This window comes from Pelodiscus sinensis, chromosome 32 (assembly GCF_049634645.1).
Source record: "Pelodiscus sinensis isolate JC-2024 chromosome 32, ASM4963464v1, whole genome shotgun sequence".
NCBI lineage: Eukaryota > Metazoa > Chordata > Testudines > Trionychidae > Pelodiscus > Pelodiscus sinensis.
In genome coordinates, this window is record NC_134742.1 from 3514436 (window position 1) to 3527619 (window position 13184).

The 13184-nt window shown below is 55.7% G+C and overlaps 1 protein-coding gene across 1 annotated transcript; it reads left to right on the forward strand.

The window, feature by feature from the left end:
- Nucleotides 1–2350: 2350 nt before the first annotated feature.
- LOC142823176 (maestro heat-like repeat family member 5) lies at nucleotides 2351–12898 on the forward strand. The gene is made up of 6 exons (XM_075913780.1): nucleotides 2351–2779; nucleotides 4929–5044; nucleotides 7030–7179; nucleotides 7882–8036; nucleotides 8642–8768; nucleotides 12657–12898. Exons 2-6 carry the CDS (start codon nucleotides 5036–5038, stop codon nucleotides 12846–12848), a joined length of 633 nt encoding a protein of 210 aa, XP_075769895.1. The 5' UTR covers nucleotides 2351–2779; nucleotides 4929–5035; the 3' UTR covers nucleotides 12849–12898.
- Nucleotides 12899–13184: the final 286 nt, after the last annotated feature.

Genomic DNA, 13184 nt, shown 5'->3' on the forward strand with positions numbered 1-13184 from the left:
AACACCTCCATGGGTGCAGCAGTGATCTGGCTGCTCCCCTCAAAATCCAGGAACGTGACACATGCCTGTAGAAACCTTTCTTGTTACCCATCACATCCCTTGCTAACTACAAATCCAATTGTGCTTTTTCCTTCAGGACGACTCCCTTGCATTCTCAAGTATATTTAGACTCCTCCCAAGTCATCTCTTATAAACTTCTTATAAACTTCCTGTTTGTGTTTAAGATCACAAAGGATTCCCCTGCTAAGCCCATCTGGTTGTCCACCATATTTGCTTTTCTTACTGTGCATCGGGATGCCTTGGTCTTGTGCCTTCAATAAGGCTTCTTTAAAATCCTGCCAGCTCTCCTGGACTCCTTTCTGCTTCATGTTAGCACCTCAGGGAATCCTGCCCATCACTTCCCTGAGGGAGCCAAGTCTGCTTTTTTGAAGTCCGGTCCCCTCTTCTGCCTGGGTTGGTGGTCTGGAGTGGACCCCTAGCATGACATCACCCTTCTTTTTACCTCTTTTAACCTAACCCAGACACTCTTAACAAGTCTGTCTTCTAGGCCTAGCTTCACCTCAGCCCCGTGTACATTCTTAATAGATAAGGCAACACCTCCTCCCTTTTATCCCTGCCTGTCAGTCCTGGGCAAGCTGTACCCTTCGGTATCAATATTCCAATTGTGTGTATTATCCCACCAAGTCTCTGTGATACCAACTGGGTCATCCTTGTGTTTCTTTATTAGCACTTCAAGTTCTTCCTGCCTATTCCCCGTCCTCCTTGCCTTTGTACACCGCCATCTAAGATACCGATTGGATTTTGCCCCCCTCACTTCTGCCTTGTCCCTCCTTTCTCTCTGCTGTTATAGCCCATGCTCCCTCCCATTTCCAACCCATCTCCCAGGTCTCCATGTTTTTCACTTGCCTATGGGCTTTGGTCACCTGCCCCATCAAAACTAGTTTAAAGCCCTTCTCACTAGGTTAGCCACTCTGTGACCAAATACTCTCTTCCCCTTCCTGGAAAGGTGAACCCCATCTCTGCTCAGCAGTCCTTCTTCTTGGGACAGCGTCCCGTGGTCAAGGAGGCCAAAGCCCTCTTGGTGGCACCATCTTTACTGCCAAGCACTCACCTCCAGGATGTACCTGTCTCTGCCTGGGCCCCGAAAATTGACAGGAAGGACTAAGGAGAACACCACCTGTGTGCCAAACAGCTTCACCTGTGCTCCCACAGCCCCGTAGTCACCTTTGCTCCTCTCAAGGTCACACCTTGCAGTATCATTAGGGCCCACATGGATGAGAAGCAGGGGGTAGTAGTCAGGAGGTTGGATATTCCTCAGCAATGCCTCCATAATGTCTGGGATATGGGCCCCTGGCAGGCGGCATACCTCCCCAGATGACATGTCAGGGCAACAGATGGGTGCCTCGGGGACGATTCCTTCTCTCCCTTATTCAAAACAACATAACAGTTCTCTGGAGCGATAGTGGAAGGGTTAGTATCACAGGATGCAAAACACCAGCCTGAAAAGAAGGAAATAGCTCATTGAGTTTTGCCACCAAAGGCAAATCAAGTAGAAAACACTCAGGAGGATTTCACAAAAGCGTGTTGCAAGTCTGTACAAAGCAAAACTGACTCCAAAGGGATCAGTTTCTGAGGCACAGTGAGATTCAGAACTGCTTAAGAACAATCTATAATACATCTGATTTCACTGAACAATTACTATTTGCTCTGGTAGCTTCTAATAGATAGTAACTATCTGGATTTCATCTGCTGAAGCCCAGAAAGGCACTACCCAGTGAATCACAGCTAGAATCCTAAATAATTCCAGTTAGATAGGCCAGTTTCTTCTGCCTCTTTGTTGACTTCCCAAAATAACAAATACAAATCCTGTACAGTTTAGAGTAGCAGTAATGTTAACTTAGTTAACCCACGTGGCCCCTCCCTGGGAGCAGCTCAGAAGCCACCGTGCCACCTGGATCCCACAACCAGCCCTGGGGACAGCAGAGAGATGCCTGGCTCAGTCTCCTACCCCCACTGAACCCACCACTAGCAACAGCTTCCCTTCCACCAGGACAGCGACTGCAGGCCCAAAGCCCATTAAGAGCAAATGGAGGATGAACTTCAGCCACTTCTATAGCTTGAGGGTCATCAGCCCCTAGAGTCCCAGGCTGTAAGGCCAGAAGGCACAGCCCTGCTCCCCGAGTCTGAGCTCCTGCACCACACAGGCCCTAGAAATTCCCCACAAGAATTCCTGTCACCCACAGCCCCATGCGTCTTCACCTTTGACTGGGTTCTATGGACCAGTTCTGGCTCTTAGAGAAGCGGATGGTTTCAATAGAGCGCTCTTGTATCTGAATCCTGGCAGATTAATGTCTTGCCTTTCCAGGACAGAAAAACCCATTGGTTCCTTCTTTTTCTTCCAGGCTGTGTTCCTTCTTTGAAAGACTCACCTCAAGGGAGCACAGACACAGCCGAGTGCTCCGGGTGGTGGTCCGACCTGCAGCAGCCGAGGCATGCGCCGGCCTCAGTCCACAGGAGCAGGCCTTGCCGGAGGAGCCCAGGAGAACCAGAGGCTCCTGGAAGATCCTGTCAGGCATAAGAAGACTGTGTGCCTGCAGCCAGTGTGGCAGCTCCCTGGCAGAGGCTGAGGAGGAGAGAAGAGCTTCCTCTCCCAGGCGGTGGACACGCTTCTCCCTGAAGAAGAGGAAGAAGAGGAAGAAGAACTCAGCGGAGAAGCAGGAGGAGCCAGAGGAGGAGAAGCCACCGGAGAGCTCAGACAAAGACCAGCTGGATCTCACAGGTGAGGATACAACCCACCCGGTGAGAGGGGAGCATGTGTGGGACACTGACCCCAGTCACTGTACAAGCCTTGAGTGTTAGGGCCGTCTCATGGGACAGCGATGGGCTCCTCAGAGGCTGGAATCCATCGAGTGCCAGACGCTCTGAAGCGGGAAGTGGGAAGAACAGACAATGGCAGGGCACAGCTCTCTGGGGGTCTGGCATCCCCAGCCTAGTCCAGTACCCTCCCTCCCTTCCAGATACCCTACCCCAGCCAACTCCTGCAACCTCCCTCCTGTTCAGACCTCACCGCCTCCAGCACCCAAAGTCCCAGGCCACTCCAGCACCCCACCCCCCACCCACACTTCTACCCTTACTCCCTCCTGCGCCACTATCCTTATCCCATGCCCTGGCAGCCACCTCCCACACACCGAACCCCTCATCTTGGCCTCACCCCAAAAGCTAGGGCAGGTCATACAAATCTACTGTCACTGGTACGGAAAAGAGGTAATCTGGCCCATAGGAATCCTTGAACTCTGGTCCTCTCTTGTCTCCCTCCGCTCTCCATGCAGCTGGAACAGTGGAGGGGTGAATCCTAACCCCAACTCCTCCCCCCCGGCCCCTTTGCTTAATTATTTTGATTTTGATTAATAATGTTTCCTTTCTTACCGGTTATACACCTCCCAGCCCCGTGTTATAGCTCCAGTCATCTTTCTCTGCCTGGATCCTCTATTTTGGGAGCTGGGCCCAGAAGGCTCAAGCCAGTCCCCACCCCCCCTTCGATCTCCCCAGCAGGCCACCCAGCCTCTCCTGGAAATGGCTTGCGGAGCCACAATACAAATTTTGACACAAGCAGGGGAGGGGGCTGCTCAGCTCCAAAAGTTTGAAACAGGAGCTCGGGCAGGGAGCGGGTAGCTCAGGGTGTAGAAAGAGGAGCAGCGAGGGGCTGTGTGTGAACAGGGGGTAACTATGTGCTGTGCCAGGAGGGCTCCCCTGCAGCCCCTGTTCCCTGAGGGCTCTGGTGGCCACGGAGCCAGGTCCCCTCTCACCGGCTGTCAGACAAGGGGGATGGGAGCAGTGTTCCCACTAAGATTTTCCAACCTTGGGCCGACTGAATTTTCTCATGTGCAACACCAATATCGCGGTGGTGTGTGGTGTGTGGACCCAAACCCGTGGGTATAAATATGTATTTTCAATAGGCCGTGGGTGTGGAAGAAAATATATTGGGTGTGAATTGGGGAGCGCAGGGGCAAAGGAGCAGGCAGAGAATAAACAGAACTGAATGATCATCAGGGGAGTGTAACGGGAGAAAACAGGATCCCTGCTGGGCCAATTCCCCAGCGGGAGGCAAGGGAGGAGGAGGATGCGAGGGAGGCTGCTGCCCTGTTAGCAGTTCACCGGGCAGGGAAGACTTGGAGCAAAGTAGAGAAGTTGGCCTGATCTGAAGGCGCCTGTAACCTCCCCAGCTTTCCCCTGTGGGCGGTGGCAGCCAATGCAGCACAATTGATCCCTCCTCCCCTTCAGCATGGTCTGGGTCACATGATCCCCCAAGTACGTCCTGGCTCCCTGATTTGCTCCCCAAGCCAGTGCAGACCCTGCAGGGGGCTGGGAGGGGTGGGGGGACCGGGGTGGAGGCTGGAGGCAGGACACCCTCCTCCACCACAAGAGAGAGAGTGCCCCATTGTCCTTCCCCAGCCAATCAGGAAAGGGATTCGCACGCAGCTTCCAGGGAACCTTGGATGGGAGCCGAGGGGCAGCTCCAACCCCCTGCGCCAGCAGCAGCTGCTGGAGAGGAGGGAACAGAACCGTTAAAAAGGGACCAGGGGTCACCCCGTCCAAAGGTCGCAGCAGCTCTCAACTGGGAACTGGTCTGGTCTGGGCCATCACTTCCTGGGGTGTCACACGGGAAATGAGGCCTGTTCCCATCACTGCAGGAAGGGGGCGAGGGCCGGGGAGAGGAGAACGCACCGTGGGAGAGACTCTGCCCCTAGGGGAGAGGAAGCCCAGTGGGGAGAGCCCCCAGCTGAGAGTCATGGGAGCGGCGCTCTCTGCTCGGCCCTGCAAGCACCTTGCTGTGTGACCCTGGGCGAGTCACGTCAGGGCTCTGGGCCCCGTGTCCTGCTGTCGCCCAGGGGTAACACATTCAAACCAGCGCGTCTCCTCTGCTCCAGGGGTGGAGAACGAGCTCTCCCAGAAGACGCCCAACGGGGCGGAAGGGAGCGAAGAGGAGGAGGAACCAGACCGCCGGCCCACCCCATTAGCACAGAGCAGCTCCCACATGACTATGGTAATGAGGCTTGTGACTGAGTCAATGGGAAGCATCCCCTGCGGGGTGCGTGACTATGTGCCGGAGCCGGTGTCTCTCAGAGGAGAACGTCCCCCCCCCCCCCCCGCCCCGGCTCAGGGACCGAAAGGAAACACTCCTACTTGTGACCAGCTCCCTGGAGCAAAGCCGTGTAATATGGGGGCTTTCTGGGAGCACCACGCCGAGGGTGGAAGCAGGGCACCTTGCTTTGAGACAGGGCTACTCAGAGCCCAGGACGGGGGGGTCCTCCACTGCTAGGATCGGAACCCGTCCCAAACAGCACTTCTGTTCCCCGCACTGGCTAGTAAGAAGCCCTGCGAGCAACCCCCTTAGACACTCCTGTCCTCTGGGCCACCACCAGCACCACCCTCATACAGGTGAGAGGCTCTGAGACCCAGTCCCACCAATTCCAAACAGGTTCCTCCCACCCTAACGAACCAGCCACATGCCCAGGTCAATTTTAGACAGGACCATGCAGAACTTTCAAGACTAAGAAGATGGTTTATTAGGTGATGAGCTTTCGTGGCCCAGACCTGTGTTTTCTTTCAGCAAGACCAGACTAACACGGCTACATCGCTATTACTATTCTACATGCAAGGTCAATTTAAAGCTCAGATCTTACCTCAAAGAGCCTGAGGTGCCAACCCTTTAGAATTTAATATATGAAGGTTTATTAATAAAAGAAAGAACAAAATGTTGAGACTAATATTGTTAAAGGAATCAAATTCCATTCACCAACTGCAAAGTCCTTGGTGCCGGCTTGTGACAGATGAGATGAAGGGGTGTCTTAGAGCAAGTTTCAGGAATAATACTCATATTTTGGGGACTCTGCTGCCACCATCAAATGCTTTGAACCCACAAACAGGGCTGGACACTTGAAAGCAGCCTCAGGGGTACCCCAAGCTCTTTTTCCTAAAAGAAAAGAGAAAAACAAGATACAGGCTCTGGTGGCTGACCCCTCAGTCAGAGGCATGCAGATCCCCACAGACAGACCATCCTAGAGGTGTTTAAGTCTCAGCTTGACAAAGCCCTGGCCAGTTTGATTTAGTTGGGATTGGTCCTGCCTAGAACAGGAGTCTGGACTTGACCTCCTGAGGTCTCTTCCAGCTCTATGGTTCTATGATTCTACATTGGATAGATGGAAAGAGCCACCTTTTGAGACTGGTACCAAGGCAAAGTCCCTGGTCTGAAGACTTAGTTGGAAAAGGAAGGAAGAAAAAAACCCACCCCAAACCCTAAGAAGCTCAGACATTCGTTTGACATCCCTAAAAAAGAAAAACAATAAATCCTGAGAGCCGAGCTAAACTTTTCCCTCCTTACACGTTATAAGAAGTCTGTTTTTTGAGGAAGAACGGCTCTTGCACAAGAGGGGGTTTTGCAAAACAAGGGCTGCTCGTTAATTATACAAATGGGGCGTGGCGATATTCCATGCCAAGCTTCGTTTGCATAAGCTTTTCCGCAAGACGGCTACATTGTAGATGTAGCCTCAGTCTCAGCTACTTCCTGTCCTGCCCGTGATTCCTGCCGGTTGGGAGGCAGCGCCACACGCTGCCGGGTGGGGAAGGCAGAGGGCGTTTCCATGAGGGCCCTGCACTCCGTCCTTTCCGCGCGGACACTGTGGGCTACTAGAGCCGCTAGGCCCATCTGCTCAGGCCCAGGATGGAGGACGGAACATGAGGCATGTTCTCCAGTCACCCCTCTGCTGCCCTCCACAAGGGATCTGCAGGGCTCTGCCGGTTTCTCAGCCAAAGGCAGGTCCCCTGAGTGCAGCGGCCGTGAGTTACAGGGTCCTGTGGTGCCCAGGGGATGGGGGAACCCTTGGCACCGGGGGAGGCTGCTCAATCAAAGGTCTCAGCAGGCTCCTCCATGCTCTCTAGGCCCTGCCAGCCCCCAGGGAGCGAGTGTCCCAGGGCAGCTGCCCAGTGGAAATGCTCAGTCCCTACAGGCTCTGCCCCTGTTCATTGCAGACCCTCGGGGAGCCCCCTGCCTCAGCCCAGCCCACAGCCCTGCTGCTGGCAGCCGTGAAGGCTCTGACGGCCCCCGCCCTGGAGAGCTTTCAGGCGGCGGAGGAGGCGCTGAGAGCCACCGTGTCCCAGCACAGCGCCCGCATGGAGCGAGTAAGAGACGCCCGGCGAGGGGCAGGGCCGTGTGGGGAGAGGGGCTGGGAGAACTGGCTCTGAGGAAACCGGCCCTGGGGCACAGGGTCACGGTGCTGGCAGGTCGGCTCAGCCCCTTTCCATTCGGTGCTGGGGTGGGCAGGTGTTTCCAGAGCTCTGAGCGCTGGAGCTCGGACACGTCCCTGGGGCCAGCCCAGCCCCACGGCAGGTGGGTCACAGCCCAGCCCTGGAGCGCGGCACTGACAGAGTCTGCCGAGGGGCCACCACGCTGGGCTCCCGGAGCGGACGGGGTTTCCTCACGTGCCCTGCAGGGCCCTTGTGTGACCCACCGGTGCAGCAGGAACCATTTGGCTTTGCACTTTGCCCCGGTGCCTCTGACGTGTGATCCTGCTGCCCGGCCCCACTGGCTCCGGTGCCCCCTCCGGGAATTAGACTGGTGCAGGGAGGGCTCTGCCCGAGTCCATTTCTACAGCCCCTTCCTAGGAGGTGTGAGCATCAGTCACTGCCCTGATCAATTGAGCTCCATCGCCCTCTGGGGAGGCAGGAATTTTACCCGCGTGACACACGGGGACCTGGGACCAAGAGCGGCTCATTGACTTGGTGACGTTCCTGCCCTTCTCCAAGCGCCGTCTGCCAGGAGGGGTGACCTGGCAGGAGGCCGCTCTTGAGCAATCCCCCCCTCAGCTTTCTGGCTGCCTTCAGGTGGGAGACGTCGTGGGAGAGATTTTCACCTGGCTGGACGACGTCGAGGACCCCAGAGCCAGAAGAGCCGCGCTGGGAACCATCGCCCTGCTGGCTCGCGCCCACCCCCGGGACGTGGTTCCAGCCTGTGTGGCCCACGCGCCGCCATGGGAGAGGTAGGGAGAGGCTGTTTTCACCTCAGCCCGATTTCCCCTCCCCTCCTCCTCCAGGGCAGAGCGCGGGAAAGGCCTGGCAGGCCACAGGGATGGAGCCAGCTCCCTGCTGGGCACGGGGCTGTCCCTGCCTCCTGAGGGGAGATGCCCAGGCCCAGCCCCTTGGAAAACAGCCCCTCCCCCTTCCCTGCCCAGAGTGCAGACGTGACAGGTCCCTGGAGAGTTCCAGCAGGCTCCTGATTTCTGTGGGTCACCCCCCTTCCCGCCAGCTCCACCAGAGGGGCAGGACCAGGCTATGGGGAGCATCCCTGGGCCGTGACTCCAGCGTAAATGTCACCGAGCAGCCTTTGGTGCAGGCTGGGCTGGGTGGTGTCACGCTGTGCGCAGCCCCAGGGCAGTTACTGGAAGCAGCGGCACAGGCTGCAGGAGCAATGAGGCCTCTGGGGAAGGGAATAAATGAAGAGCTCGCGGAAGGGACTCACCCGCCTCAGCCTCCCAGCCCCCGGGCGTCTCCTCTAAGGGCCCCCTTTCCCGCCGGCCTTCCCAGCCTCTCCCTGGGGAGACAAGGGGGGGCAAGCAGAAAATGATTTCGGTTTCTGACCTTGCAGAGGTGCCAGGGAGCTGTGGAAGGCCTTGGGGGAAGAAGCACAGCTCTCCCGGCACGTGCTGCACCAGCTGCTGGACAAGCTCCGGAAGAGCCACCGGGAGGAGAGGAGCCGCAGCGTGTCTCTGGCCGTAAGTGAGACTGGAGCTGTCACGTAGCGAACTCGCCACCGAACACGGAGGCCCCTCACTTGGAGCTCAACCCCGTGTGCGTCCCAATGCTCCAAATCAACCCTGCAGCTCCCTGCACACAGGGCTTAACTCCCTGTGCTCCAAATCAACAGGGCAGCTCCCTTCACACAGGACTAGCAGCCAGAGGTGTGTTAGAACTCCTGGTGGGATTGGTGTGGAGGGGCAGGGGGACCCAGGCCACCCTCTCCATCGGGTCCCAGTGCACCCTGTCAGTGTTGGAGTGGGGCACCACTAGCTGGGTGGGAAATCCAGCCGAAAGACGCCAAGCACCCGGGGTTCAACTACCCACTCTGGGCTGCTTCCTGCCAGCTTCTCTCCCATCCTGAGCGCCGTCTCTTTCCTCCAAACCGGGGCTTCTGCTGCGGTTCCCTGCTGACTGGTGACGGCGTCCGGGTGCACATGCGCTTCTCCTCGGGAGCCCCAGCGGCACCTCTGCCCCCGTAGGCCTCAGCCCTGTCTGAGCTGCTCCACCGGCCTTTCTAGCTACCTCCAGCTGGAGCCCACCCAGCACGCCTGTGGGGGTGCGACCTTCTCTGCTAGGCAGCCAGGCTTCACCTCTGCAGCCCCAGTGCAGGGTCGGGACACCACGTGCCAGGGCTGATCTCCACTCTGAGCACAGAACGTGGGGACCTGCAAGAAAACTTAAAAAAAAGATTCACACAGAGCAATTCAAACCAGCCAAAAGTAAAGAAAAATACCCACCTGACGACTAGATTCCCTTTCCCCCTTGATTTACTCATGATCTTTTCTTACTTCATTTCATTTACATACCCAAAGTGCAAAGGGTAGCGTCTGAGCAGGTAATTTTCCATAGAAGGTGGGGAGAGTGTTCCACGTTCCCATCCACAGTGATTTTTATGAACCCCAGAGAAGTGAGCTGCCCCTGTGTCTGTGCCAGGCATAGCACTCCCCAGAAAGAGAGCCAGAGACCCCAGGGAAAAGACCTGCCCTTGCTGGGAGGTTTAACCCCAATAAGAACAGTTGGAGGGTGTGTTTGTAAGAGGCTCGAGTGTGTGTTAAAACTACGGATGCGTTTCTTCTTATTTGACATTTGTAATTCACTTTGCTCTGCCCTTTCTCACTTGCAAACACATAAATCCCACAGCTTGTGCTTAATAAAATCACTTTTGTTTCCTATCAAGCATTGTGTAAACAGTTGTGACCTCAGACCAGAATAGACTCAATGTCTGTATAGCTCTGGGGGCGGGGGAGGGTCTCTGCTCTGTGCCTCGGCTGGGGGAGACCAGGAGACCTGGCCCAGCAGGACAGTGTAGCGAGAAGCTCTTGAGTGCCAAGAAGCGAGTGTCAGCGGCTTTGCCAGCGCTCTGGGAAACGCCCCCAAGGAGTCTTCTGTGATCGCGCCCGTGAAACGGATCCTGCCGGGGGCAGGCAGGAATGGGCGCAGCGACACCGCCCGGTGCCCCTCGCTGAAACTGTCTCCCTGCTTGAGGACTACGTGGCCTCAGAGGAGCCAGGGAAGCCAGACCCCAAGCCGGGGCATCTGAGGGAGTCAAATGAGCAGCACGGTTGGGGTCCCTTTGACTGGGGCAGGAGGATTCGAACCCGACGCGGCAGAAGTTCCCATTGACCCTGGTGAAGTAGTTTGGGATCTTGGGGGTATGTTCGCCAAGAGCAAAGGAGTGACCCAACCCTCCAAGGCCTGGCAGCAAGGGGCAGACACAAGCCAGGGAGATGGTCAACCTCATTGCTGGCCCCAGTGGTCCCGGTTTGAGATCAGCAAGGACCTTCTTAATCGCCAGGTCCAGCACCCACTGACCAAGACCAACATCTGCCAACTACTGCTCCCGTGACGGTTCTGCCAGGAGTTGTTGTGTCTGGGACGTGCAGTGCCCTGAGCCAAACCCTTAAGGAGAAAGAAAACTCTACAGAGAGTAGCCTGGCAGGTTTTCTGGCTGGGGAGGAAGCACGTGCCCTGAGTGCCAGAAAAGCAGCCCAATAGTGATCAATGCAGGACCATTGACGCCCTTATCCCTGGCAGGGACACCTTGTGAGATGATTGGCTTAGATCTGGTGGAACCCTTCTAGAAGAGCAGGATGGACCATTGGTCCACCTCCGTGCTAGTGGGCTACGCTGTTATGCTTAATCGAAGCAACGAGATCTTTTATAGGGGGAAAGGCAGTACGCCGCATTGATTGAGAATACAACAGTTGCATATGCTTTTCAAACAGACACAAAACATCATGCATACACAGTTCTGCCAGATGATATAGTTACCAGTCCAGAGTCTGTGTCAATCTAGTGGCCAGGTAGATTGAGCACAGGAGGGAGCAGGGCCTTGTCGGTCGATCGATCCGATACTCCTCTCCAGATAGTGTGGCAGACGAACGCAAAGTTCCATAGCAAAGCACCCTGCTTTATATATTCCTCCTTCTTGTTAAAATCCATGGATCTCGCTCTGTCCGCTTGTGACCGGAATGTTATCTGTTTGATGTGAGTGTTCCCAGAACATCTCTCGAAGGTTCATCCTGTTGTCAATCGTCCTTTCGGGGGGCTTGCTCCGCTCTAAGGCTCGTCAATCTGCCAATTATTCAATCTTCTCATGAGTAGGGGTACGCATTGGTGGTTATAGATGACTCCTCTGCAGTCAGGTTGTCTCATCCTCAGGACTTCGCTCACACTCGCTCAACCCCCTCCTTTGACCATCTGGTTCTAAAGCCATATAACTTTGCATCTTATCTCAACACATTCACACTTCTTACATGCACAAGTCTCCAGGGTTACAGATCTGCATGGAAAACCAAAACCATTGTAAATTAAACAATTACAGCTTGGCCTTCAACATTCGCAGAATTCCTCTAATCTTACTAACACAGCCAAAATACCCAGAACTGGTTTTCTACTTCAGAACAAAGAAAATAGACCTTCAACTGAAAGGACTTGATGTGTAAACTATTAAATGTATATTAATATATTGCTATATTACTGCTACGTTACTATACCTAAAATAAGAAATAAAAAAGAAAAAAACTCAATCCTAACAATGCTACCCGGTGCCCCAGACAGTCCCCCCACGAGCTGCTATTGCCAACGAGCTCCTGAAGGTGCTTGCGAGGGTCGGGCTGCTGTGAGAGACATTTAATGGACCAAGGGCCTAATGTGACCTGAAAACTCATGGCAGAGCTATGCTGCTTCTCTAACATTCACACCCCTAGAGCCTCCGTCTGCCCCCACAGACCGGTGGGTGAGAAGAGGGATTCAACGAGACACAAAACTGCCGTGGAAGTTCATGGAAGATGATCCTCGACACAAGGATAAGTTGATACCTTGGGCCCAGAACACACAAGCAGCCCAGCATGATGGGGGAGTGAAAACCAGGACCTGCAAACCGGGACCTGCTGGAAAGCCAGCCGCTGGGAGCAACGTGGGGTCTGGACTGAAACTGCATCGACCTCCCGGCATCGCCCCGGCTCCCTGCTGCTTGTGGCACTGGAGTTACTCAGGCAACAGAGGGATCGTGGGATGCCCTGTACTTGCGCCTAGAAGTTTGGGTCCCCTCATGATGGTGTCGCCCCCTCCGGTCAGGCCTGGGAAGGCGAAGGGCGAGGGCTAGGCCATGGAGAGAGATAATGGGGAATAATGTCACCTGGACTCTTCTGATCTTTCCAAGAGGTTCCCTTCTGCGCCCATTCTAGCAATGGAAGACGGGTCAGGGGCCATCACATCTCCCCTCCCCCTGAGGAACTAACCCTCCTTCCTCATAAGCCGCAAGGATGTGAGAAACGGCACCATCATGACAGCAAAATGCCATGGGAGCGGATGGGAGGTGGGGACAGCTCAGTGACTTTTCTTTCTCATTCTGACTCCAGGCTATGGACACGCTCTATGAGATCTTTTTCCTGTGGGGATACCGAGAAGCCATCTTGCAAATGTTTCCCCACTTGCTCCTCCTCTGCGTCAGGCAGGTGCAGCACGTGCTGGACCTGCGCCTGCCAGAGACCTGGACGGTCAGCCAGAAATCCAGCCCTGAGGGATCCAGCCGCCTCAGCCCCTTGAGGTAACGGCAGGGGAAGGGGAAGAACAGATTTGATCTGCTGCACCCGCAGGTCACACACGGCCCCTGCGGAGCCCAGGCGCAGTTCTGGGCAGCTCTGTCTGGGGGGAGCGGTGCTGGGCACCCGTGTGCTTGTGAGTCACGCTTGCTCCTCTGACCCCGCCCACAGGCCGGCTCCTTCCCAGCACAGGCAGGGACCACGTCGGTACCTCCCCATGCGCCACCTGCCGAAGTGTTAGGGCCTCGGCCCCACAAGGCCTCAGGCCAGGGCAGGGTCGCCAGAGCACATGCAGAGAGAGCAAGGCCGGCAGCACTGGGGCCCGGCCCGGCAGGGGGGCCGTGT

Excerpts from the sequence above, each read along its gene's own strand:
- LOC142823176 (XM_075913780.1), top strand. Across the intron at positions 7,180-7,881 it reads ACAGCGCCCGCATGGAGCGA|GTGGGAGACGTCGTGGGAGA; the intron begins GTAAGAGACGCC and ends GGCTGCCTTCAG. Across the intron at positions 8,037-8,641 it reads CACGCGCCGCCATGGGAGAG|AGGTGCCAGGGAGCTGTGGA; the intron begins GTAGGGAGAGGC and ends CTGACCTTGCAG.